The 27,689-nt window shown below is 38.3% G+C and overlaps 2 protein-coding genes across 2 annotated transcripts; one reads left to right on the plus strand and one right to left on the minus strand.

The window, feature by feature from the left end:
- The first annotated feature begins 1,324 nt into the window (after nucleotides 1–1,324).
- On the plus strand, nucleotides 1,325–5,242 carry slc5a3a (solute carrier family 5 member 3a). The gene is made up of 2 exons (XM_082163807.1): nucleotides 1,325–1,405; nucleotides 2,935–5,242. Exon 2 carries the CDS (start codon nucleotides 2,994–2,996, stop codon nucleotides 5,034–5,036), a length of 2,043 nt encoding a protein of 680 aa, XP_082019933.1. The 5' UTR covers nucleotides 1,325–1,405; nucleotides 2,935–2,993; the 3' UTR covers nucleotides 5,037–5,242.
- Nucleotides 5,243–17,882: 12,640 nt separating this feature from the next.
- On the minus strand, nucleotides 17,883–23,521 carry LOC309494407 (2-oxoglutarate receptor 1-like). The gene is made up of 2 exons (XM_082163740.1): nucleotides 23,387–23,521; nucleotides 17,883–20,075 (listed from the first exon to the last, which is right to left on the minus strand). Exon 2 carries the CDS (start codon nucleotides 20,066–20,068, stop codon nucleotides 19,049–19,051), a length of 1,020 nt encoding a protein of 339 aa, XP_082019866.1. The 5' UTR covers nucleotides 20,069–20,075; nucleotides 23,387–23,521; the 3' UTR covers nucleotides 17,883–19,048.
- Nucleotides 23,522–27,689: the final 4,168 nt, after the last annotated feature.

Here is a 27,689-nt window from a genome sequence, read left to right on the forward strand (position 1 = left end):
GTCTGATGATTATATGTAGTTGCAGTCATTCCACTGACACTTGTGTTTATAGTGCACACACACACATATTAACACTCACACATATCAATTAAATATATTACAATATAATAGTTGTGATACAACACATAAATCATCATTCATAATCAAGACAAATACAGACACAAATGTAGCATACCCTACTCAAAACTCTGATGTATTACTACCTACACCAAAATAGCACTTTCCATGTGAAAACATTTTCCCCACATGTTATCTCATGTCATGTTCCTGTTGATGTGGTGTAATCATTGGTGGGTTAGGTTATCTCTACTGGTTATCTGGTTCATGTTTGCACTCACAGATAGGATGCTGAATATGAAGAGATCGTTATGAAAACAGTTAGATGATGCTGTCTCTAATGACAGTCCCTTTAAAAGGTTTACTATGACAATAATGACAAAATACCATAGTGACTACTACTTGTAAATTGATATGGGATCTTGTTTAAACAGCGTTTTAATTTTTTTAAATCTTTTTATTACATAGATAGTGATTTTATTGTTTCATAATAATGCAGTAGCCTATAGTTAAGTCTGTCTGTTTAGATTATCAGCAGCGCAGAAAAATTAAAGCACTCTATCAAAAAAAAAAAAAAAAAGCCATGACCTCATGTACAAAATCAACCTCATGAAACAGGATATAATATACTGTATGTCATATTATCATTGATATTTTATTATAAACAATTTTTATATTTTTATTACACAAAAACTTTTTTTTGGACATTTACGCATTGATTTAATGTTAATCATTCAGCTATAGCTATAGCTATTTGTCAAAGTAATTATCCTTGTTTTTGGCAAAACGGCAAAGTTTAAGTAACAATTGATACCGCTACATTTATGTATATATATAGTAGTCAACATTTGGAACAAAACCTTTCATCAAATGAATTTTGAACAATACCTGGTCTTGTCTTAGGACAACTTTGACAAAAAAAAATGTTATTCACATGTGTATATGTGTGTGTGTGTGTGTATATATATATATATATATATATATATATATATATACAGACACAGTAGTCAACATTTGAAGTGGATAAAAAAAAAAAGTAGCCTATATATATATCATATATATTGTTTAAACAATATATATATCATGTTAAATTCACATCAATAGTAGCACCCTAATGTACCTAGCTTGGAGAACTATGTCAGGCTACGAGTCTCTGATGACTTCAATGTACCACATCACACATCACTTCCCGCGGGTGGGCTCTAATCTCGTGGGCTCGGGCTGAACGGATGCGCAGGTTCGATGACGTCATGGGTGGGCGCGGGCCCGCGCGGGGGGAGTAAATGGATGGAGGAGATAAACTCTTTCCTCCTCACACACCGGTTCAAGTTCACTGACAGCATCTCTGGTAAGTATGTCTGAGTTTTTAACGTTTAGAAATCACATTGATCTCTGTTAAGACTGTTCATGAACTGTGACGCTAATTTCAGCTAGTTTTCCATGTGTTTATTATTATTATTGTGCAGGGTGTTGCTGCTTAAGTTTAACGGGTTAAACGTTAAATTGTGCATTTGAGTAACGATGGTTAACTTTTAAATAAACATCTGGTTTGATGGTAGATGACAATTAACATGGATATTAACTTTTCATGGATGATATTCTTATTATAATTTTTTATTTTTTATTTATGATTTTTAACATTATTTTAAAACATTACGATTTTAACTTACATGTGTGACATACAAGTGTTCACGCCCTCTAGAGTTTCATGGCTGAACTAGATATTTGTTTAATTTTTGCTCAATGTCCTAAATCTAATTTTGCCCTAATTTTTAGTGGATGTATGAAGTCAGTTCTCCTTGTCCTGTGTAGTTCATCACATTAACATCAACATCATCCACAAACCACTAACAAGCATGAAGTTTGAGGTTATTTCACTTAAACTGAAAATTCAAATTTCTCCAAAAGCAGATGTTTTGCATATTTACATTTCTTCAGAACATATTATGTGTTGAAGAGCATGGAATTAAAAATACAGAAATGTAACTTTTTTAGGGTGAATTATTGTTGTATTTTTTTACTTTTTTTCTTCCCGAAAAACAAATAACTTTGTTTTGTATTAAAGTCCCCCTGTAGTCAATAATTGTATCCCTTAAAACTCATCTTTGGTCACCAAAATTACATATTTAAAGTTTTTTTTCCCATGAAAAAAAAAGTTAATGCCTTAAAATAGCTTGAATTTTATTTGACTTGAACTCGACACCCTTGCCTCATTTAGTAGCCTATGAATATGCAAATGAGTTTGCACATGGTTTGTCTTAAAGCACATTAAAAACACCCCATAGACGCATTAACAATATTAAAAACTTGATTTTCACCACAGGGAGACTTTAAGAATATCAAGAATATTTTTAGCTGCAGTTAATGATAGCTCACAAATATCCTGTCAGACAGTTCTCATCCCTTACCGGCTGAATTTCAGATGTTGCCATCTGGATCACGCTTTAAACTCCCAAAATTCAGAACCAACAGATATAAACACTCTTTTGTACCTGCAGCCATTCTACTTTTTAATTCTATAAAGAACCATAGATAACTTATTGACTTACAACTTATTGATTGTTTAGTGTTTTTCATTGTTTTTAACTATGCCTGCAAGGTTAGGCAATCTTTGTACTGTGTGTGTGATTGTGTGTGTTTTGTACTATACCATCTTCTGCACAACAAATTGCCCCATTGGGGACAATAAAGTAACTAAATAACTAACTAAATAAATAAAAAATGTAAAGGGAAAAATGCAAGTACAAATGAAAAGAACAGTATTTCATAAATTGTAACGCTATCTGTAGACAATCGACAAAAATTCTAAAAAGTTGTACTTTTATTTCCTGATCTGTAGCATGTTTGCTAAATGTCAATTTTTTCTCTCTCTTTTAGAATTATTTGCTACATGTGGCCCACCGAATCGTATGTCTTGATCCATCAACAAATAAAAAATGGCTTCAACAATGGAAGCAGCAGATATCGCTGTCGTTGCCTTGTACTTCGTTCTTGTCCTGTGCTTTGGCTTTTTTGCGATGTGGAGGGCAAATCGGGGAACCGTAAGCGGATACTTCCTCGCCGGCCGTTCCATGAACTGGATGATGATCGGTGCATCGCTGTTCGTCAGTAACATCGGCAGCGAGCACTTCATCGGCCTCGCCGGCTCAGGAGCTGCGAGTGGTTTCGCCGTCGCTGCTTGGGAGTTTAATGCGATTTTACTCCTCCAGCTCCTGGGATGGGTCTTCATACCCGTTTACATCCACTCAGGTGTGTACACCATGCCGGAATACCTCTCCAAAAGATTCGGTGGGAAGCGGCTGAAGGTTTTCTTCGCATGCCTAACACTCCTCCTCTACATTTTCACCAAGCTCTCCGTGGATCTTTACTCCGGAGCGCTTTTCATCCAGGAATCTCTAGGCTGGAACCTCTACGTGTCCGTAATCCTGCTCATCACCATGACCGCTCTTCTCACGGTCACTGGCGGACTAGCGGCGGTCATCTACACGGACACCCTGCAGGCTTTCCTCATGATATCGGGTGCTTTGTGCCTGATGGGGATCAGTTTAGCTAAGGTTGGAGGTCTCGAGGGTTTGCACACCAGGTACATGAACGCCATTCCCAACATCACTGCCATCGAGCTAAAAAGTAACTTCACCTACTCAAATTCCTGCCATGTGCATCCCAAACCAGATTCGTTCAAGATCTTAAGAGGCCCGATGGACAAAGACTTGCCGTGGCCTGCTTTTCTTCTAGGCCAGACTCCAGCCTCGATCTGGTACTGGTGCGCCGATCAGGTCATAGTTCAGAGAGTCCTCGCAGCCCGTAATATTGCCCATGCTAAAGGGTCGACTTTGATGGCCGGCGTCCTAAAAGTCCTCCCGATGTTTATCATAGTGATTCCAGGGATGATCTCGCGTGTGCTTTTTGCTGATGAGCTTGCTTGCATTAGTCCAGAGCACTGCATGCAAGTCTGCAACAGCAAAGCTGGTTGCACAAACACCGCATATCCTCGTCTCGTCATGAACGTCATGCCCGTAGGATTACGAGGCTTGATGATGGCTGTGATGCTCGCCGCTCTCATGAGCGACCTAGACTCGATCTTTAACAGCGCCAGTACTATCTTTACCCTTGATATCTATAAGATGGTACGTCGTCAAGCTTCCTCTAAAGAGCTCATGATGGTGGGACGCTTGTTTGTGATCTTCATAGTGGCCGTTAGCATAGCTTGGGTCCCATTGGTCATTGAGTTGCAAGGTGGTCAGATGTTCCTCTACATTCAGGAGGTGTCTGATTATCTTACGCCACCCATTGCTGCACTTTTCCTGCTCGGCATCCTCTGGAAACGTTGCAATGAAACCGGTGCATTCTGGGGTGGCATTGTGGGCTTCTTACTTGGAGCCACAAGACTAATTCTTGCCTTTGTCTATAGAGAGCCGGACTGCGACACAATTGATAACCGTCCGTCCTTCATCAAGGATATTCATTTCATGTATGTGGCGACTGTGTTGTTTTGGGTTTCAGGGCTTGTGACGGTAGTCGTCAGTCTTTGCACAGATCCACCAAGCAAGGAACAAATTGCTACGACTACTTTGTGGGGACTACGCAACAGGAACGCACATGCAGATGCACACATAAAAGAGAAGGGAGATGACGGGAAACTTCATCACCTTTCAGAAGAAACTAAAAAAGAGAAGACGTCGGATGAAGTGGAAATGAAACCATCATCTCAGGTTGTTCAAACAGGCCCTGAAATACTTCCAAATGGCCACTTGGAGTCTCAACACACCCACAAACATGCAGGAAGATGTGTGAAGTGTTTGGATTGGTTCTGTGGTTTTAGTAAAAGCTCAGAGGAAGCGGATTCACCTTTGGGAGATGAAATCAGGAGTGTAACTGAGATGCTCAAAGAACCTCCAAAAACCAAAATTGTCCTCAATCTCGGCCTCGTGTTAGTGTGTACACTTGGAGTTTTCTTGTTTGTATACTTCTCTTTGTAATGCTCATGATTCTATCTAATGTACAACTCAAAATGTAATGTGATGATGCCTAATGTTACTGATACTCTTAAGTGCTGGTTACCAGTGCACTGGTTACAATGTTTGTTTGAAGACTCATATTTGATCTCTAAACATGTCAGACATTCACATTATGTTTGATTAGTACACTGACTGACAGAGCGATCAAATTTATGTCATTGGATGTCACATTTATTTTACAGTGTCCTTGTTACACGTTACATGTAGTTACATGATGCAACTAACCCTAAACCAAACCCTAATCATTACCCTATAGTAAGTACGTGTAGTAAATTAATATTACTCAGTACTTAAATGCATAATTACACTGTAACATTGACACTTTAAAGTCTCCATGTAGTCAATAATTGTATCTCTTAAAACTCATCTTTGATCACCAAAATGACATATTTAAAGGTTTTGTCCTTGAATTTTTTTTTTATTTATGCCTAAAAATATCTTGAATGTCACTCGACACCCTTGCCTCATTTAGTATACACAGTTCTATGAATATGCAAATGAATATGCTCCACTCACTCACTCAGCTTAGAGATCCACTGGTTGACGATCACACGTTGATCTGATTGGTTACAAGGTAGTTTGTGACGTCAGAAACACCAGCGATTTCAAAGCGTGTGTTTGAGACTGTCTTTGGTTCACTGCAGTTTTAAGGAGAAAATACTCAGCAATGGTGTCAACTTATGAATTTACACATGCTTTGTCTTAAAGCATATTAAATACACCACATAGACATATACATAACATTAAAACCTTGATTTTTACCTCAAGGGGACTTTAAAATAAAGTGTAACCGAAACTTCTTAAGTTAAATTATGTAAAATGTAATGTTACCATTGAACCTTTTTTTAATTTTTTTTTAAACAAACAAAACAACATGTCACCTACACATTTAGTGCTGATCATACCAAATCTGCTTGAATCATTAACCATATGGTATTATCTTAACTTCAAGGAATTTCCACGGTTCGGTACAAGTTTAGCTCAGTCGACAGCATTTGTGGCGTAAAGTTGATTACTACGAAATACATTTTCCACTGTTTTCTCTCAGTTAACTCCCTCCTTAAAAATTTTTTAAAATCTTGGTTACATTGGGGTGTTAAACAGTAGGCTACAGTACAATGAAAGTGAATGGGGCCAATCAATAAATGTTCAAATACTCGCTGTTCCCATAGTTTAGCCTCAACTCGTGCTTGTTAACACAAGTACTGTAGAAATGATTTCTTAAACAGCTTTAAAGCTCAGAAAAATACATGTGAACAGAATAAAGAATGTACCTTTTTTTGCTTTATCTTTCCACAAAAAGTTTTATTTGATTTTTTTATGGTAAACAACATGCTCCCAAATGCTCTTGATTGACTAACCCAAAGAATTCCTTCAAGTTTTGCTTATTTTCTTATTTTATTCTTGTCTTATTTTGTCTTTGTAACTCAGATTACTCAGGTGAAAGCAGTGTGTGAACTGTTAGTCGATCTCACCACTGAAACATCTCTACCCACCGCTGACCCCATTAAAAACCCATAGGATTTTTTTTTTTTGTGTGTGTGTGTGTTTGTTTGTCAACGCTTGTTTGTCATTCTTTAACCCCTTAACTGTCATCCTCCCACTTGGCGTTTTTTATTGCCCTTTTCTTCCCATCATATGTTTTAGTAATCATCATAAATTATATATCATTTGAAAGCTTAAAAACTCAAAACTCATCCGTTTGGAAATTGGACATTGCATTAGAATGGAAACAGTACTTTAAATCCCTTTAACAGGCTCCTCCCCCTAGTGGGCGGTGTCATGTTTCATATTATTAAACAATTTTACAATCAAAACTTTCTAATCTTGACAAAACACATATCGTCGGAAAGGTCTGAGACTCCACATTTGGTGACTGTTTTGTGATAGAAGTGATATTGTGACAGAAATTCATTAATTTGTTAACGCATTGAATAAATTAAATGGAATATGGTGGCTATTTTTGGTGTTACGCCTAAACAAAATCTCATAGGAACTTACATGTTTGTGAAATTAACAGTAAACTTGTTGTTTTACAGTAAACTTAAACTTCTATAACTTTTTTACACTTTCATTTTTTGAAGTGCTTTTACTTTAGCAATAATCTTAAGCAATAGTCTTCTTTAAAAAGACACCAACCTTAGGTCTGTATACCAATGCATTCATAAATTACAGTACAACCATTTCAGTTTGGATAGTGCATTTTCACGTCTCTGCTCAGAAAGTCGGGTGACGGGTCACCGAAATCATGTGGCCTGATTAAAAACTCTTGTCCAAATAACTCAACATTCAAATATTTAACTCTCCAACCTTAAACATTTACCCTTGCTCAGCCCATGTTAGCCAAGTGACTGAAATAAAATCATTTCAGCGTCTCTCTGTCACTTTTATATTTGCTTGGCTGGTGTTCTACAAAGCTCTCTAGTTTTTAGCAGTGCGATGTTGTGTATTTCTGTATTGAGGCCTTCGTGGTTTTCTTTCTTTGGAACCTCACCTACGTAGATTTGTGGCCAATTGCACTGAAGGACGAAAACCACTGGAAACTGCATGTTTTCACACCTGCATGAATAGAGACGCCGCAGAATCTTGGCGATTCTTAACATTTCCCAGCAGATTTTACCTCTGATTTCTCGTCTGCTCTAATTCTTTGGTTTAATTACTTCCCGTAAGTGACCTGACATGACATGTTCATGCCAACAGAGTTTGGTATCAAATGCCACATTGTTCTCTTGCACATAGAAAGAAATGTGAAAGCAGACTTTAGTTTGGTTAGTTCTTTGGCCGAACATGTTAATTGTGGTTCAGATGTATAAAGGTCAGTGTGTGTGTGTGTGTGTGTGTGTGTGTGTGTGTGTGTGTGTGTGTGTGTGTGTGTGTGTGTGTGTGTGTGTGTGTGTGTGTGTGTGTGTGTGTGTGTGTGTGTGTGTGTGTGTGTGTGTGTGTGTGTGTTTACAAGCAACTCTAATTTCCCAGAAGTAAGAAGGATGTACAAATGAGAATCTAGTGCGAGTATTGTGAACTTGCGTGCAAGAAACTATTTTAATTAACCTTCATGACAATGCATTCCATGTTTTTTATTGTTGGCACCATGAGGTCAAATGTTTTTTTATATATATATATATATATAATGCTGTCTAGATTTGAACAAAGGGCTTTTGTTGACGGACTTCAAACGTGATTGTGTGGGGAAGTACAAACTTTGAGGCGTCTTCTTGATGAGATGAGCTCTGGTGATGTTTCATTTTAGAGAATAGCAGATGAACAAGAATGTAATGTTTATTTGTTGACTATTAATGGAGGTGTGGACTTTTAGGCAGTGAGAAAAGCTCCTTGCAATATATTCCATGTCTGCTGAAGTTACACAGTAGATTTGAGTGAGAAACAGACAGTTCTCATGCTTTTTTAACGTCACTGACATCACAGCTGTCTCAGGCATGTCTCGGCAGGTAAACCTAGGCTACTGTCAATAAAAGGTCCAGCATATTAGAAATACTTTTAGCTGTGTTGCTTTTTGGCCTAAGAAATTGAGTATATTAAACGCTCACTGAAAGGGTATTTTAAAGAATGTTGATAAACAGACAGTTCACGACTTCCATAGGGGAAAAAAGAAAATACTATGGAAGTCAACGGGGTCCATCAAGTGTCTGGTTACCAACATTCTTTTACGTTCAACAGAAGAAAGAAACTCATACAGGTTTGGAACAACATGAGGGTGAGTAAATTATGACAGAATTTTCATTTTTGGGTGAACGGTCCCTTTAACACACTATAGCAAAAAGGCAGCGCGATTCCCCCTAATATGGCGTCCAAACAAAACAGTTATTCGTCCTAAATAGTATTCGAAAATAGAATTAGTACATCCCAAATCGTAGTATGTTGAAATTAGTGTTCCAAAGATACTCGGTATTCAGAATCCGAAATGCAGATGTTGCCCACAACCCGTCGCGCGTTGGACGAGGATTTGGTTAGAACTAAACACGAGTGAAAAGTGTTAAAAAACTACAGACATGGAGGACGCACGATCGAGCGAGAGGTTTAGATAAAGGGGTTTGAGTGATTAATTATCAGTATCTAACCTGACGAAAATGTATTTATTCAATGTTGTCTACATTATATTGTATCTGCAGCAGCATTGTGAACTTTTTGTAAAGATACGTTTAGCCATTAACTTTTAAATGCATCATTATATTCAAATTGCAAACCCTCGAGGAGAGTCTCCGCATGAAAGACCCACGACTGGCAGATGAACGTGCAACCACATTTCTCTCCGAAACGGTAGGAAATTAAATTAGATTGAACGGAGGATTTTAACTGTGACAATTTGATTGACAGAGCAGTTTACGGTGACAGGACGCACACGACAGATCTGTCCGTTAAGATGACAAAGCAGTTTGTCCCAAAGCTTGCCTACTCTTTTGCTACACACTCAAAAGTATGTACTTTTTCTTCACAAAAATAGTACATACTTATAGGGCGTAGTATAAGAAGGCGAATTGGGACGCAGCGTTAATTACCCAGACCTTCTTCTGTTGTTTAAATGGTGGTTGGCAAACCAACTAATAGGTGCATTGTCCGCCACCTACTGGATTGGAGTATGAAGCACTACTTGGTTGAAAACACACTATACAGTGCACAGATACACAGTCCTGTATCATTTAAAAAAATTATAATTCCTCATGTATTTTATAATTTGTTCCTTCTCCTAATATTCCCTTAAGTGAAAAATTGCTTACACCCCTATCCTTTAGTGACTGCACTAATTTAAGTCCTTCTCTATTGTATGCTGTACATTCTAGATTTGCTGTTTCTGGATATCCACATTTATCACAATTACCAGTTTAATGTTTACCTATTTTATATAAACTTTTTGATTTAGTGTTGTATGCCCAAATACGTATGATCTTGTCATTATCACATCTGTTTTCCTGTTATTAACAGTTGTTCTTTCCACCCCCACATTTCTTTGAATACTATCAGATGTCTTCCTCTTATTTCATTGTCCCATATCCTCTGCCACCTCTTTTTCACTTCAGTTCCAATCAGACCCTTAATTTCCGCTTTACTCATCGGTACTCTGATGTTGATCTCAGGATCTTTCAACCACTCCTTTGCCAGTTTGTCAGCTTCCTCATTCCCCTTACTTCTGTAGTTTCATTTAAAATATCTTGTCTTGCTGAGGATGTTCCACTTTTCTAAACTTTGCAGAGCTGATTTTGAGTCAGAATCAATTCTGCTATCAATTCTGTTGTAAAAACAAATACATGATCTGTTGCTCTTTTTGATATTTTAATAATGTACCGAGGAATAGACACTGCTGCAAGTGCTCTACTTGATTTTGGATCTTTTGAATATTTAAGTCATGTTGTTGTATGCTTGATTACACTGTAAAAAAAAAAAAGTTCTAACCTCCCCAATCTAAAATGTTCAATTGGCCCACGTGAAATTCTGTAAATTTAATTTGATAATTTACAGAATTTCACTTGTGCCAATTGAAAAATTTAGATGTGACCAGTCACTAGAAAATTTTGAGTTGGGGAGGTTAGAATTTTTTTACGACTACTTTTAATGCCAATTCTTATGTATCTCTTTGTGTATGAATAGGTCTATTTCTATAACCATGGGGGTATAGATGGAATTATAACAGAAGGAGCTACTTCTATCTTGGTTATACCCGTGTCCTGTGCCTCCTTATTTGCTATACCCAGCCAAAACTATTCATACTATATTAACAGTTTTCCAGTACCTTTTTAACTGGACGTCTTTCATCATGTACATTGATCCAGTATCTCATTCTTATCTTTCTCCTACAAACTTCTAGTGGCATTTCTCCCATCTCTACTTGAATAGATGGTCTGGAGATGTTGTAAATGCCTCATGGCTGATCCTTAGAGCTTGAGTCTGAATTGCCTCGATCTTTTTGAGCTGTGTGTCTGATGCAGAGCAGATACTGCGTAATATCAGCTTCACTATGGCAGGGTTCCTCAAATCTGGCCCTAGAGAGCCACTTCCCTGCAGAGTTTAGTGCCAACCCTTATCAAACACACCTGAACAAGCTAATCAGGGGCTTCAGAGATACTAGAAAATTGCAGATAGGTGAGTTTGATCAGGGTCTGAAGAAACCGTATTGTCGCAAATTTGTCATTGAACCACTTTGATGACACGCAGGTGATGGATAATAACTTATTTTAGTTAATCCATTTGAGATTGAATTAATGCCAGATTTTTGCTAAAAATTACAGACATGGCATCTGAGGACTGATTCTCATTTTCTCAGTTATTTTTCTTTATTTCCAGATTAAATCACTCATTCTTACGCACTAGAGCACATTCACACAAAAAAAAGCACACAACGGTGCTTTAAATCTCTTGACAAACTAAAAGACGTAATTTACATTTGTATGTATTCAAAATGAAAGATATAGATTGTACTGAATGTCAGCTTGCTTATTTTGCTCAAGATAAGGATTTATTAAGTCCACATGTCATGCAAACTCGAAACTCTGTTTCTAACCACAGGTCGAGGTCTGTCGTTCAATCGCACAACTTTGCGATGCTGCTTGTGAATGTTCGTTGGAATGATGGTTTCAGGAAACATCAACTCGTTGAACTCGTTTGCTGATAATGACTTGCGACCATAGTTGGCTTACGATGCTTTCAGGAAACACACCCCTGTCTGGGAGGCTCGATGTTTTCACTGGTGGGAGATAAACCCATTAATGACATATTAATCAACAGGACAGTGAAGGGAGACAGAAGGGGAATTGGATTGACAAATGATGCATGTCAAAACTGAACCTTCACCAAGCCTCAAACTTCTCCAATCAAAGTTGGGAAATAAAGTTCTCCAATCGAAGTTGATTCAATGAACTCCAACCCACTGTGAACTTTAACTGGAGAACTTTACATGTGCCATTTTTGGTATGAAAGTAAAGATTGTGAAGTAGGCCTACATAATTAAGTCATCTTTATTTATAAAGCGCTTTTTACATTACAGATTGTTTAACTGGAAAATATTGCAACCAAGTTTGTTTCTGCTATATAGCAGATCTAGAAGAAAATAGTGTCATAGTCCAGCTTAAGTAAGTTCAGTGACGGTTCATTTCTGTTGTAAAAAAGTTCTTTATTTAGTTAATTTATATATATAGCAGCTCTGGAGAAAACATCATCCAGCTCAGTTCAGTTCTCATATAATGGTGTTAATAGCAGGCAGATCAACAGTATTGTTGAATATTAAGTGTCCCCAACTAAGCAAACAAAAGCCAAAGGTGACAGTGTAAACCTGTGTAAAAATAGACAATAAACCTGTTAAGCCTGTTCTGCATAGCTATTTCACTGGAGTTTCCCATATGATTTCAAAATCACTGTGTGCAGAATTTATATTTTGCATTGTACAAATTTGTATTGTTTAGTATCACTTGAAAGCAGTGCGACACCCTAAGCTCTTGAGGTTTTCAACGATTTTGATAAAGTAATGCCTTAATTGTATCTCACTTGCAATCTTGTTTCAACTCCAGTTTATGATTGAGTTATTCAGTTATTAAAAACACGTATTAATGTATAATCATCATAAAGCTCTAAAGAAGTTAAGAAGTTAAGAGATATACAGTGGGGAGAACAAGTTTTTGATACACCTACCAACCAGTAAGAATTCCGGCTCTCACAGACCTGTTAGTTTTTCTTTAAGAAGCACTCCTGTTCTCCACTCATTACCTGTATTAACTGCACCTGTTTGAACTCGTTACCTGTATAAAAGACACCTGTCCACACACTCAATCAAACAGACTCCAACCTCTCCACAATGGCCAAGACCAGAGAGCTGTGTAAGGACATCAGGGATAAAATTGTAGACCTGCACAAGGCTGGGATGGGCTACAGGACAATAGGCAAGCAGCTTGATGAGAAGGCAACAACTGTTTGCGCAATTATTAGAAAATGGAAGAAGTTCAAGATGACGGTCAATCTCCCTCGGTCTGGGGCACCATGCAAGATCTCACCTCGTGGGGCATCAATGATCATGAGGAAGGTGAGGGATCAGCCCAGAACTACATGGCAGGACCTGGTCAATGACCTGAAGAGAGCTGGGACCACAGTCTCAAAGAAAACCATTAGTAACACACTACGCCGTCATGGATTTAAATCCTGCAGCGCACGCAAGGTCCCCCTGCTCAAGCCAGCGCATGTCCAGGCCCGTCTGAAGTTTGCCCATGACCATCTGGATGATCCAGAGGAGGAATGGGAGAAGGTCATGTGGTCTCATGAGACAAAAATAGATCTTTTTGGTCTAAACTCCACTCGCCGTGTTTGGAGGAAGAAGAAGGATGAGTACAACCCCAAGAACACCATCCCAACCGTGAAGCATGGAGGTGGAAACATCATTCTTTGGGGATGCTTTTCTGCAAAGGGGACAGGACGACTGCACCGTATTGAGGATGGATGGGTCTTCCAGCATGACAACGACCCGAAACACACAGCCAGGGCAACTAAGGAGTGGCTCCGTAAGAAGCATCTCAAGGTCCTGGAGTGGCCTAGCCAGTCTCCAGACCTGAACCCAATAGAAAATCTTTGGAGGGAGCTGAAAGTCCGTATTGCCCAGCGACAGCCCCGAAACCTAAAGGATCTGGAGAAGGTCTGTATGGAGGAGTGGGCCAAAATCCCTGCTGCAGTGTGTGCAAACCTGGTCAAGAACTACAGGAAACGTATGATCTCTGTAATTGCAAACAATGGTTTCTGTACCAAATATTAAGTTCTGCTTTTCTGATGTATCAAACACTTATGTCATGCAATAAAATGCAAATTAATTACTTAAAAATCATACAATGAGATTTTCTGGATTTTTGTTTTAGATTCCGTCACTCACAGTTGAAGAGTACCTATGATAAAAATTACAGACTTCTACATGCTTTGTAAGTGGGAAAACCTGCGAAATCGGCAGTGTATCAAATACTTGTTCTCCCCACTGTATATATGGGTAGTTGACATTTTAAAAATGTTCGGTTCTTATAGTTATTATTTATAATTATTAAAGTTTTGGCAAGCTCATATTTATTGAGGCTGAAAAGTTGCTCTTTTACTTTTTTGTCACACCACACAACCGTTTTAACTAGTAAATGCTAAAAATGGTGACCAGTTAAAGCACCTAAAGTACACACACATTTAAAAGTTTGTAAGATTTTTGTTTTGTTGTTGTGATCTCTTTTATGTCTCTTCTGCTCACCAAGGCTGCGTTTATTTGACAAAAAAAATATTGTAAAATCAGTGAAATATTATTACAATTTAAAACAGCTGTTTTCTTTGTGAATATAGTCAAATGTAATTTATTCCTGTGATTCAAAGCTGAATTTTCAGCATCATTACTGATCTAATATGCTGATTTGCTGCTCAAGAAACAGTTTTGCTGCTTCGTATTTTTGTGGAAACCATGATACATTTTGTTTTACAAGATTCTTTGATGATTAGAAAGTTCTAAAGAACAGCATTCCTGACAGCTGAGTCGATAAATACCTTTTGTATATTTTTAGAATAACAATTGTTTTAATATGTCAGATTTATGAACAACCTTTCTAAGTGTGGGAACTGGTTTCACTCCCTCGCGTGCCACCAGAGACTTCAGCTGTGTACCAGTGACATAACATGCTTGTGTGAAAGCAGGAAATAAAACAATAAATACCAGTGAAATGTAAAAATGAAATGGTACCATACTGTGTGACTGTTATGAAGCCACTTTAGCGATGTTGTTTCCGTATAGTAGTAAACCTTTACAGATTTCTTTTAATTAACATGACAGTTTGGTGCATACCAACACTCTCAATGCTTTCATGATTATCGGCATATATTGATCATGTCCCAATATATTCATTATCACTGTTCATGACACGACTGAGATTTCTTTATTATCTCAGTTTTTTTTCTCCTAGCAATGACATAAAATGGAGGGCAAATGGAGACCTCAGAATATGAATGAAAAAATTTCACATCAAATTCTTACCCACAAAGTTCTATATTCTTACATGCCAACTATAAATTAATTATGCCATTTTTATTTATACTTCTTAGCAGAGCCGGATTATCCATAAGGGCACTTGGGCCAGTGCCCAGGGGCACCAACCATTCACAACCACTAGGGGGGCACCACATGACACAAGCTTTAAAAATATTTTTCGTAAATTGTTATATTATTAACTTGAAATTCTTGAAAGACCATACATAACTCGATTATGAACACTAATTTAACAATAACAATAATAATATAAATAATAATATAAATAAATAAAGATTACATGACCACTATCACTCCCCCCCTCCCTCCCCAATCTGTCAGAGTTGAGTTGGTCCACAACAAGTACGCGCAAATGTGTCATTTTTTTAACGACTACAGAAAATGAATCTAAATCCAAAATGGACAGACGTCAATTGAGTGGTTTTGCAAAAAGAAAGTTAAAGAAAGACAAGGACGCTAGTCGCTAGACGTTTAGCTACAATTCAAAATGTTCCAGGGATCGAAAGTTTTTTTTTTGTGAGAAGATCACTAGCAGCGAAGCCGGAGCTAACTGTGGAGACGGTACTAGCATCTCAGATGGTACCGCCGTCAAATAATGCACTCGGGCGCTGCATGATTAACCTTTTGAGCGGTATGGTCTCATATATGGGATTTTTATGTCTGTGCCCCTGAGTACGATGCCACATTTAGAATGTTCAGTGACATCGAATCACTGCCAGATTCAAACTGTGCTTTCGCGCGTTGGCTGGCGCTGAGCCAGAGTCGGACGCGTTCAGCGCTGTCATATATCACGACTAAGCAGTGTTTTCAACCTCATAATGTTTATTTTAGGTTTCAGATATGTATATACACATAAGCACGAGTAAAACAATACATTTGGAGTTTGTAAAAGACACACTGATATCTGTGGAAGCAGCAATAACAATCTATTAAAATATAATTTGCCGACATGTGTTATTCATATCAGACAAACATAGTAAAAGTAACTATAAAGTTTACTCTATTCTTCTCAGTTCACCGGCCACTTTCTTGCATTTATTTCGGGAGAAACTGATGAATTCACGTGCTGTAAATCCGACTGACAGGACATTGCGGCGCCCATCTCATGTTAGATCAAGATTATTTATATGTTTTTAAACGACCAAACACACTCACTTACACGTATTTGAGAATCGGAATATCAGATAGGCTAGTTGATGACATGGTAAGCAAGTTTGTGAATATTTTAAACTTACGCGTGAAAAAGGGTTAAAGAAAAGATCGAACATAAATATTTGTGTGTGCTGTAAAGTGGTTAGAAAAAAAAAAATCGGAATTGGCTAAAATCGGTATAGGCAGGTCAAACTCAATGAAAAATTGGAAATCGGAATCGGCCTAGAAAATTGTAATCGGTGCATCTCTAAATAAAACAGCACCAAATATTGTCAAAATTATGCCACTTTCCTTTCCTGTTAAAAGACAAATGTCATAAATTTGAAAAAGAGAGAGAAAGTATTTTTACACAAGTAAAATACTTTTTTTATTATTACTATTTTTGGGCAAACATGAATTGACGCTGTCAATTAATTGATAATTGATGGGGGGTGGGGGGGCCTTTTGAGGTATAGTGCCCAGGGGCACCACACTGTCTTAATACGGCCCTGCTTCTTAGTGAATTTTAGGAGGAACATCTGAGACCAAGTTTATGCTCACATGAAATGTAGTATATCACAATGGCCTGGTTTCACAGACAGGGCTTAGATTAAACCAGGATTAGGCCTTCGTTCAATCAGGGCATTTAAGTAGCTTTTATAAACGTGCCTTAGAATAAAAAACATTACTGGTGTGCATCTGGAGACAAAACAATGGCACTGACATATTGTAAGATATGTTTAAGACATTTCAGTTGCTTTCAGCTAAAACAACTCAAACTTGAAAGAAAGAAAGAAAGACGTCTCTATTCTCACCGCATTCAAAGGTGGATTGAGAAACAGTTGTTTTGTGATGTCAATGACTCACGCTATATGCAGCATCACAGAAGTCAGTGTTTTGTGAACTTTTTTTTGCTGTTGCATAATTGTATATTTAGCTGTCACTGGTTACTATATATAACTTGTCTACATTGAGACGCAGATTGTGGACAGAGGAATGTCACCATACATATAAACTAAAGTCATGAGTCCACAAACCATCAAACTCAGTTTGCACTGCAGATCTAGAGAAACACCATGTGATTTCATTTCACTGATGTGGACTTCTCATACAGTTCACCAGGAAGCTCGGAAAAACCCGTTTCCTTAGACTGAATCACCTTGGAGACTAAACAAGTGTTTATTTACAATAAATATGCAGAAGCTGCTTCTTCCTTTTCATCCAGTCAATGAGAGGTGTTTCCTCGTGTGTGAACAAATGATGAAATCTGAGATGATTCATGAGATAATTAATACAAGGTAAAGTCGATGAGGAACTTCATCTAATTTGATTTCATAATTAATCCCTTCTACTAACAAAACAAAAAAACCACAAACAGTTTAAAAACAATAACGCGTGTTAAACATTTGATTTAGAAATCTTCTGTATAATGTGTGAATTGTAACAAAAAATCTCTCGAAAATTTCCTGATTTGCATCTCAATTGGGTTTTGATGGAGGCTTCACATTTCCTCTTCCTTTACTGTAAAACTGCATCAAAACCTCAGGAATTCCATAGAGCACTGTTATACAAGAACTTTTTTCTGATGAATTTGTTTGACCGGTTACTCCATTCAGACCGTATGAATGAGCCAGTTTCCATTATGTAAAACAAAGACCAAAAAGTAAACAATGCAAATGTCTTTTTAAGTACTCTTACTGCTGTTAATCTTGTATGGCAAACAAATTACACTACGCCATCATCATAAAGTAAAGGTTTATGAAGGAAAGCAAGCACACAATGAATAAATACAGACATACAGCTGCCACAAACATAGATACCATCAGTGCACAGGAACATTGCAATACCATTTTTACAGATTGGCATCATCGTTTGTTTACATCAGGGCCATTTTTTTACCATTGTGGCGACCATAGGCTATTGACATGCTGAGGGCGACATGGGTGGTTTGTCATGAAATGGCCTTGCTGGTTACATCCACATTTATGTTCATGCATTTGTGAGATGTTATGTCGTTTCATGATGCATTTGCTGGGAATCAAACCCATGACCTTGGCATTGTTAGCACCAGACTCTGGTTGAGCTACATTTTCAATACTATACAATGAAGGCTTGACATTAACTTTTTTGCTCACCAGCCACTGTGGTTAGTGGTTTTCCAAAGTTACTAGCCACTCAGCATTTTCACTGGCCACAATTTTGACATCGATCTCATAATTCAGCAGCAGGTATATTAGGCTGCTGTCACTTTAAGACCTGACACACGGATCCATTGTACTGTTACACATGCGCTTTCTTTCTCAACTCTTTACGTTCACTATAACTGTGTTTACATGAATACTCGCCAAGACCGACATTTTGACATTATTTTGAGTGTATTTAAGCACAATAAGAAGTGAAAAATAACTCAATTTAGTACTGAGAGGCAGCTTTATGCGCGCGCACTTTGGGTTTGAGCACAAAATCTGCAGGAACAAGTACAATTATGCACAATATGCACAATCCCATGCCGAAATTCAAGCCCTGTAACACCAACAATATTCATCCGGAGAAAATGAAATGAGTGAGTGAGAGCAGGCGGGTTTGTCTGTAACTCGCTGTCGGAGAGATGAGAGAGAGAGAAAGCGCAACTGGTATTGTGTATCTATTATGTGGAAAATGAGTATTGGAAGCGTTTCAGAATCTTATTTATATTCCATAAACGTAAAAAAGTCATACAGGTTTGGAATGACATGAGAGTGAGTAAATGATGAAAGAACATTTATTTTTAGGTGGAGTATCCCTTCATAAATTGGTAACAGTGGCATTGACTCTGGCTCGTAAGACTGAAACAGTGGCTTGAGTTTCAGCTGCTTTGCTCATATGTGGTATTGGTCGTGGGTTTGTTGATCACAGCCACTTTAATGATCCCCTTGGTCTTCGACATGAGCTGGTCACATTTGAACAGATTCATGAAGGCCTGCTTAAAGTCCTCCGACAACGTGTAGAGCGGCAGGTTGAAAATGATGTTGATTACAGCGATCGGCCTCGAAATGATGTAGGCGGCGTGAACGCCACGGTCCAGCATGCAGTCGGTTTCCGGAGTGAGTTTCGTGTAGATTCTCAGAGCTCGTAGCACGTGAAAGGGAAGAAAGCAAACAATAAAGCACGTCAATATCAACACGATGAGTCGCCTTGCTTTAATCCGTTTCTTGCTTCCCATATGAGGACCCTTCTTTAGCTCTACAATGATGCGCCAATAGCAAAGACAGACCACGACCAGAGGAACCAAATATCCCAGTACGGTCAATGCCCAACTATATGGCCAGATGATTTTTGTGTCGTTGCTCGCAAAGTCCAAGCAGTATGTCTTATTGTCCGTTGGAACTGTGTCAAACATGTTAAAAATCGGACTTAACTCGCCCACCGTCACGACCCAAACCAAACCGCAAGCCAACACACCCCATCGCTTCTGCTTGATGCTGTGCATGTGCAACGGATGCACGATCGCCACGTACCGGAAGATGGCCAGACAGGTGAGGAACAGGATGCTGCCGTAGAGGTTGAAGTGGTACATGAATCGCGCAAAGCGGCACATGACAACCCCCAGCGTCCAGGTGTCATTGAGGACGTAGTAGTAGATCAAGAAGGGCAAGCTGACCATAAAGAGAAGGTCAGTCATGACGAGGTTCACCATGATGATGGTGCTGCTCTTCCAGGGACGAACTTTGAGCGCGTAGACCAGCAGAGCGGTGATGTTACCCACAACGCCCACGATGAAGATCGCACCATACGTGGCGGGCAGGTAGTAGCGCTTCATGAGATTGTCCACGTCGGTGCAGTCACTTGAGCTGTTACTCCAGCCGTAGTAAAGATGGCTCGCCATAGTTGTTCTTGCAGAAGGAAAACATACAAAACATTGTTAAAGAGCGCACATCATAGAAGTAGATGTCCAAAAATTGATAGTATTTCAGAGACTGTTCTTTTCCTCTACTTGGCATTGAATACCTCAGCAATGTGATAAACAGATGTGCATCTATCCAACGAGATGCAATGAAAGAAGAGAAGGATCCACATTGTTAACCCTATTGTTTAACAAAAGAATGAAGTCATCAAAATACTCTGAACCCTGATTCAGGACTGTTTTGATGACTTCATTCTATTTTTAAACAATAGAATATATGAATTGAGTGGTTTGGTTTAAATTTTCTTGAGACTTGATCGCTATGATGAACAGATGCTTGCTGCGTACCCCAAGAATTAACCCACATGTGCTGCGTAACACAAGAATGAACCTCATTAGTTCTTGCTGAAGCTCAAACATGCTGCGTAACACAAGAATGAACCTCATTGGTTCTTGCTGAAGCTCAAACATGCTGCATAACACGAGAATGAACCTTATTGGTTCTTGCAGAAGCTCAAACTTGCTGCGTACCCCAAGAATTAACCCACACGTGTTGCGTAACACGAGAATTAACCTCATTGGTTCTTGCCGAACCTCAAGTGTCCTGTGTAACACGAGAATGAATCTCATTGGTTCTTGCTGAAGCTCAAACTTGCTGCGTAACACGAGAATGAACCTCATTGGTTCTTGCTGAAGCTCAAACGTGCTGCATTACACGAGAATGAACCTCATTGGTTCTTGCAGAAGCTCAAACTTGCTGCGTACCCCAAGAATTAACCCAAACGTGCTGCGTAACATGAGAATGAACCTCATTGGTTCTTGCTGAAGCTCAAACATGCTGCGTAACACAAGAATGAACCTCATTGGTTCTTGCCGAACCTCAAACGTGCTGCTTAACACGAGAATGAACCTCACTGGTTCTTGCTGAAGCTCAAACGTGCTGTGTAACACGAGAATTAAACCTTATTGTTGCTTGCTGAAGCTCAAACTTGCTGCGTAACACAAGAATGAACCTCATTGGTTCTTGCCGAACCTCAAACGTGCTGTGTAACACAAGAATCAACCTCACTGGTTCTTGCCGAACCTCAAACGTGCTGCTTAACACGAGAATGAACCTCACTGGTTCTTGCTGAACCTCAAACGTGCTGTGTAACACAAGAATGAACCTCATTGGTTCTTGCTGAAGCTCAAACTTGCTGCGTAACACGAGAATGAACCTCATTGGTTCTTGCTGAAGCTCAAACTTGCTGTGTAACACAAGAATGAACCTCATTGGTTCTTGCCGAACCTCAAACGTGCTGTGTAACACAAGAATCAACCTCACTGGTTCTTGCCGAACCTCAAACGTGCTGCTTAACACGAGAATGAACCTCACTGGTTCTTGCTGAAGCTCAAACGTGCTGTGTAACACGAGAATTAAACCTTATTGTTGCTTGCTGAAGCTCAAACTTGCTGGGTAACACGAGAATGAACCTCACTGGTTCTTGCCGAACCTCAAACGTGCTGTGTAACACAAGAATGAACCTCATTGGTTCTTGCCGAACCTCAAACGCGCTGCTTAACACGAAAATGAACCTCACTGGTTCTTGCCGAACCTCAAACGTGCTGTGTAACACAAGAATGAACCTCATTGGTTCTTGCTGAAGCTCAAACTTGCTGTGTAACACAAGAATGAACCTCACTGGTTCTTGCCGAACCTCAAACGTGCTGTGTAACACAAGAATGAACCTCACTGGTTCTTGCCGAACCTCAAACGTGCTGCTTAACACGAGAATGAACCTCACTGGTTCTTGCTGAACCTCAAACGTGCTGTGTAACACAAGAATGAACCTCATTGGTTCTTGCCGAACCTCAAACGTGCTTTGTAACACGAGAATTAAACCTTATTGTTGCTTGCTGAAGCTCAAACTTGCTGCGTAACACAAGAATGAACCTCACTGGTTCTTGCCGAACCTCAAACGTGCTGTGTAACACAAGAATGAACCTCATTGGTTCTTGCTGAAGCTCAAACTTGCTGTGTAACACAAGAATGAACCTCACTGGTTCTTGCCGAACCTCAAACGTGCTGTGTAACACAAGAATGAACCTCATTGGTTCTTGCCGAACCTCAAACGTGCTGCTTAACACGAGAATGAACCTCACTGGTTCTTGCTGAACCTCAAACGTGCTGTGTAACACAAGAATGAACCTCATTGGTTCTTGCCGAACCTCAAACGTGCTTTGTAACACGAGAATTAAACCTTATTGTTGCTTGCTGAAGCTTAAACTTGCTGCTTAACACGAGAATGAACCTCACTGGTTCTTGCCGAACCTCAAACGTGCTGCGTAACACAAGAATGATCCTCACTGGTTCTTGCCTAACCTCAAACGTACTGTGGAACACGAGAATTAAACCTTATTGTTGCTTGCTGAAGCTTAAACTTGCTGCTTAACACGAGAATGAACCTCACTGGTTCTTGCCGAACCTCAAACGTGCTGCTTAACACGAGAATGAACCTCACTGGTTCTTGCTGAACCTCAAACGTGCTGTGTAACACAAGAATGAACCTCATTGGTTCTTGCCGAACCTCAAACGTGCTTTGTAACACGAGAATTAAACCTTATTGTTGCTTGCTGAAGCTTAAACTTGCTGCTTAACACGAGAATGAACCTCACTGGTTCTTGCTGAACCTCAAACGTGCTGCTTAACACGAGAATGAACCTCACTGGTTCTTGCTGAAGCTCAAACGTGCTTTGTAACACGAGAATTAAACCTTATTGTTGCTTGCTGAAGCTCAAACTTGCTGCGTAACACAAGAATGAACCTCACTGGTTCTTGCCGAACCTCAAACGTGCTGCGTAACACAAGAATGATCCTCACTGGTTCTTGCCTAACCTCAAACGTACTGCTTAACACGAGAATGAACCTCATTGGTTCTCGCATGTCAAGCGAACATGCTTGAGCTTCCGTTTACCCCAACTGATGTGTGAGTTGATGAATGTTTAAATGTGAATAAAAGCCTAAACTAAAGCTTTTCATCATATAAAATGATCGATTATCTTCAGATTTTGGACTTAACAAGCTCTCAGATTTCATAAAAAAAGATCTTCATTTGTGTTCCGAAGATGAGCTAAAGATTTACTGGTTTGGAACGACATTAAGGTCGTAATTAATGACAACATTTTCATTTTGGGGTTAACTAACCCTTAAATAAATGTATTGTTTAAAGGAAATGTTTACTGGACTATTACAAAATAATGAAATGCCAAAATACTAGAAGAGCTAACAACAATCTGTTTTTAAAAGAGGTGAATACTTACAATGTGGTCTGATGCTCCTCATCCAGCCGCTGGTTCCTCAGAGAAACGAACTGTGGTGATCATGAGTTTAAACACCTGAGCTGATCCTCCCTCTTCTGATGAACAGTTCCTGGTGCTAAATATCTGTCCCATTCATTTGCATTCATTTATGTCACATCAAAACACACAGGCAATATGATCTATCAACACATGATCCTATGGGCGGGATTTAAAGCCGCACAGGTATGATCTTATTCATATGATATTTGGCAATGGGAAAGTGTGTTACTAACAAGCCCACGTTAATTCCATTGCTGCCAATGCTTTATGAACACAATGACCTATTTGTAGATTTTTATCACTCATCCAAGATGCCAACGATTATTTTGTTGCGTGTTTTGCATGTTAAACTGATCATGTAGAGGACAGACAGGTCGGGTGTGCGGGTCGAGGAGCAATTATCATACGAGCAAATTATGCAGTTTTACGAGCACTGTGTCAAGAGAAATAAATAGTGCTGTCCAGATTGTTACACTATCCATCCTAAACAGTTTTCAAGATAAGAATTAGTGCATCCCAAAACAGAAATTAGTAGACAATAAAATGCCAGTGGTGTTTTTTTGGTTTTTTTGGTGGATTTTAAAGTGTGCATCGCTTTTTCCTTTTAGGTTAAAATAAAGCATGACGCCAAGGTCATCACTGTAAAAAATGATATGATCAAAAAGTCATGGAGAAAATCTATCTTAGGGAAAGTGCTCCATTTTAACCACTAGAGGGAGTCATACTCACACTTAAATAACAACTGAAACCCTATACAGGCATGATATAACAGGCTATAAACAGTACCAGTCAACATTTTTAATGCTTCTGAAAGAGTTTGAGGTTTGCCTTTATTTGGTCAAAAAAATACAGTAAAAACTGTAATATTGTGAAATATTATTACAATTTAAAATAACTTTTCTGTGTTGAGGTTTTACAAAATGTAATGTGAACTGGTTTGACTCCCTCGCGTGCCACCAGAGACTTTAGCTGTGTACCAGTGACCAGTGGCGAGTGGCGAGTGGCGTGCACAGAACTCCTCAGGGGCGCAAGGACCAAAAAGGGCACCATTTTTTAAAAACATTTATTTATTAAATAAATCACCTGTATTTAAAGCAGTACCCGTCTGTTGATATTTTAAATACTTCCTCACAATTAATTGTAATATCTCGCTCGATGGAGAGCAGGTCAGAGAGCCTCTCTTCATTACCAATGAAAAGACGTTGATACAATCAGAATGCATAACACATCAAACAAAAATAGGGAAATTATGATAATATTACTGAATATAATTTACTTTACCAAACAAAACAGTGAGAATCAAGCAGGTAATTATAAGGAATTCATGTTTAGTTATGTTGATGTTATAAATGTTATGCATGTATGAAAGTGTTAACTATAATCAGTAACACTTTACAATAAGGTTTCATTAGTTCAATTTGTTAACATGAACTAATAATGAACGGCACTTCTACAGAATTTATTAATCTTAGTTAATATTAATTTCAGAATTTACTAAAACATTATTAAAATCAAAAGTTGTATTTGTTAAAATTAGTTAATGCACTGACTGTGACATAACATGAACAAACTATTAACAGTTGTATTATTAATAGGCCTACAGTAGCCTAACAAATGTTTTGCTCATGGTTAGTTCATGTTAGTTAATATGAATAATAAACAAATGAACCTTATTGTAAAGTGTTATGAAATCAATTTTATAAATTCCTTACAATTTAGAGTTGGACATGGACTTAAACTTTCCTTGCACTATATGTATTTCCCCAGTAATAACACTTGCTATGGCTTTGGATAAAAACGAATGACATTGTCAGACTCAGAGTGCGGCTGACATCGAGTTATACTTCTATAGTTAAGCATAACTCGCATGCTGACGCAACTTTTACAGTTAGCATGCATGATAGGATATTGTTATTAGTATTAGCTTACTTCTCCGTATGAGCTTAATGTTACCTGCTGGCTGCTCGTGTACTAGTTTGAAGACTCGTGGCGAACTGCTATACGCTGATTTCACGCAGCCGTTATTTTGAAATCGAAAGCGAGGCTCCGGTGGGAAGAAAACCGGAAGTGTCCATTTAATCACAGGAGAGTCGTGAAGGCGATGGCGTATTGTTGTTTAATGATGTTGTGTCAATTCTAAAAATGTACATACATTTCATTCATACTTTAGACTACAGTGAAATTCATTTATAAATAAAATATTTTTTTTATATATAGAATGTAAAAAAAGAAGCAGGAATGAACTATATACATATCCTATAATGGATATTAACATCCAATAGTGTAAATCGCGGCAGCAGCTTCAGGTTGGTAATCCAAGGCATTGTTGTTTATCGTTACTTCCGGGGTTCTTCCCACCGGAGCCTCACTTTCGATTTCAAAATGGCGGCTGCGTGAAATCAGCGTATAGCGCTGCAAATGAAACTCCGCCAACCACTTCACCTCCACCAAATGCTTCCGCCAAAATGTAAAAAAACAAAAAAAACAAGTGACATAACATGCTTGTGTGAAAGCAGGAAATAAAGAAATAAATACCAGTGAAATGTAAAAATGAAATGGTACCGTACTGCGTGACTGTTATGAAACCACTTTAGCGATGTTGTTTCTTTTTAGCAGTAAACCTTTGCAGATTTTTTTTATTTACAGGACAGTTTGGTGCATACCAACACTCTCAATGCTTTCATGATGATCGGCATATATTGATCATGTCCCAATATATTCATTATCACTGGTCATGAGTCATGACACGACTGGGATTTCTTTATTATCTCAGTTTTTTTTTCTTTTTTTTCTAGCAATTACATAAAATGGAAGGCAAATGGAGACCTTTTTCTCTTGAGAAAAATACCTCAGAATATGAATTCAAAAATGTCACATAAAATTCTTACCCACAAAGTATATCACAATGGCCTGGTTTCACAGACAGGGCTTATTTAAACCAGGATTAGGCCTTCATTCAATCAGGGCATTTAAGTAGCTTTTATAAACGTGCCTTAGAATAAAAAAACATTACTGGTGTGCATCTGGAGACAAAACAATGGCACTGACATTATATTTTAAGACATATCAGTGCAAGTTGATTTCAGCTAAAAATACTCAAACATGCATTTTAGTCCGGGACGCTTGAGTCTTGTCTGTGGAACCGGGGGAATGTATTCTGAGTTGTGAAAGAGAAATTTTCTCATTGCGTGTTCAAGAAAGAAAGACGTCTCTATTCTCACCGCATTCAAAGGTGGATTGAGAAACAGTTGTTTTTGTGATGTCAATGACTGTTTATTTTTTGATGTTGCATAATTCCAAATATATTTAGCTGTCACTGGTTACTATATATAACTTGTCTACACTGAGACGCAGATTGTGGACAGAGGAATGTCACCATACATATAAACTAAAGTCATGAGTCCACAAACCATCAAACTCAGTTTGCACTGCAGATCTAGAGAAACACCATGTGATTTCATTTCACTGATGTGGACTTCTCATACAGTTCACCGGGAAGCTCGGAAAAACCCGTTTCCTTAGATTGAATCACCTTGGAGACTAAACAAGTGTTTATTTACAATACATATGCAAAAGCTGCTTCTTCCTTTTCGTCCAGTCAATGAGAGGTGTTTCCTCGTGTGTGAACAACTGATGAAATCTGAGATGATTCATGAGATATTTAATACAAGGTAAAGTCGATGAGGAACTTCATCTAATTTGATTTCATAACATAGTTAATCCCTTCCACTAAAGTGGTGACTTAAATTCACGTAAAAATAAAATAAAAACACAAACAGTTTAACGTGTGTTAAACATTTTATTTAGAAATCTTCTGTACAATGTGTGAATTGTGACAAAAATCTCTTGAAAATTCCCTGATTTGCATCTCAATTGGGGTTTGATGGAGGATTCACATTTCCTCTTCCTTTACTGTAAAACAGTGCATCTAAACCTCAGATGGAATTCCATAGAGCACTGTTATACAAGAACTTTTTTCTGATGAATTTGTTTAACCAGTTATTCCATTTAGACCGTATGAATGAGCCATGTGTGTTTTGTGAATGAGCCAATGTTTCCATCAGGTTATGTAAAACAAAGACTATTGATTGAGAAACTGAGAGTAAAAATTTTCTGAATAAAATAGCATCAGTTTGTTTGTTGAGAAGTTTCAGTTTCACTCTGCAGAGTCAATTGTGCCATGCAGATATTATTCAAACACAGTTATATGTACCTCTGATTTAAATGTTCTACTCTGTCCATACCAAAAAGTAAACAATGCAAA

The sequence above is a fragment of the Leuciscus leuciscus genome (genome assembly GCF_965113295.1).
Source record: "Leuciscus leuciscus genome assembly, chromosome: 3".
Lineage (NCBI taxonomy): Eukaryota > Metazoa > Chordata > Actinopteri > Cypriniformes > Leuciscidae > Leuciscus > Leuciscus leuciscus.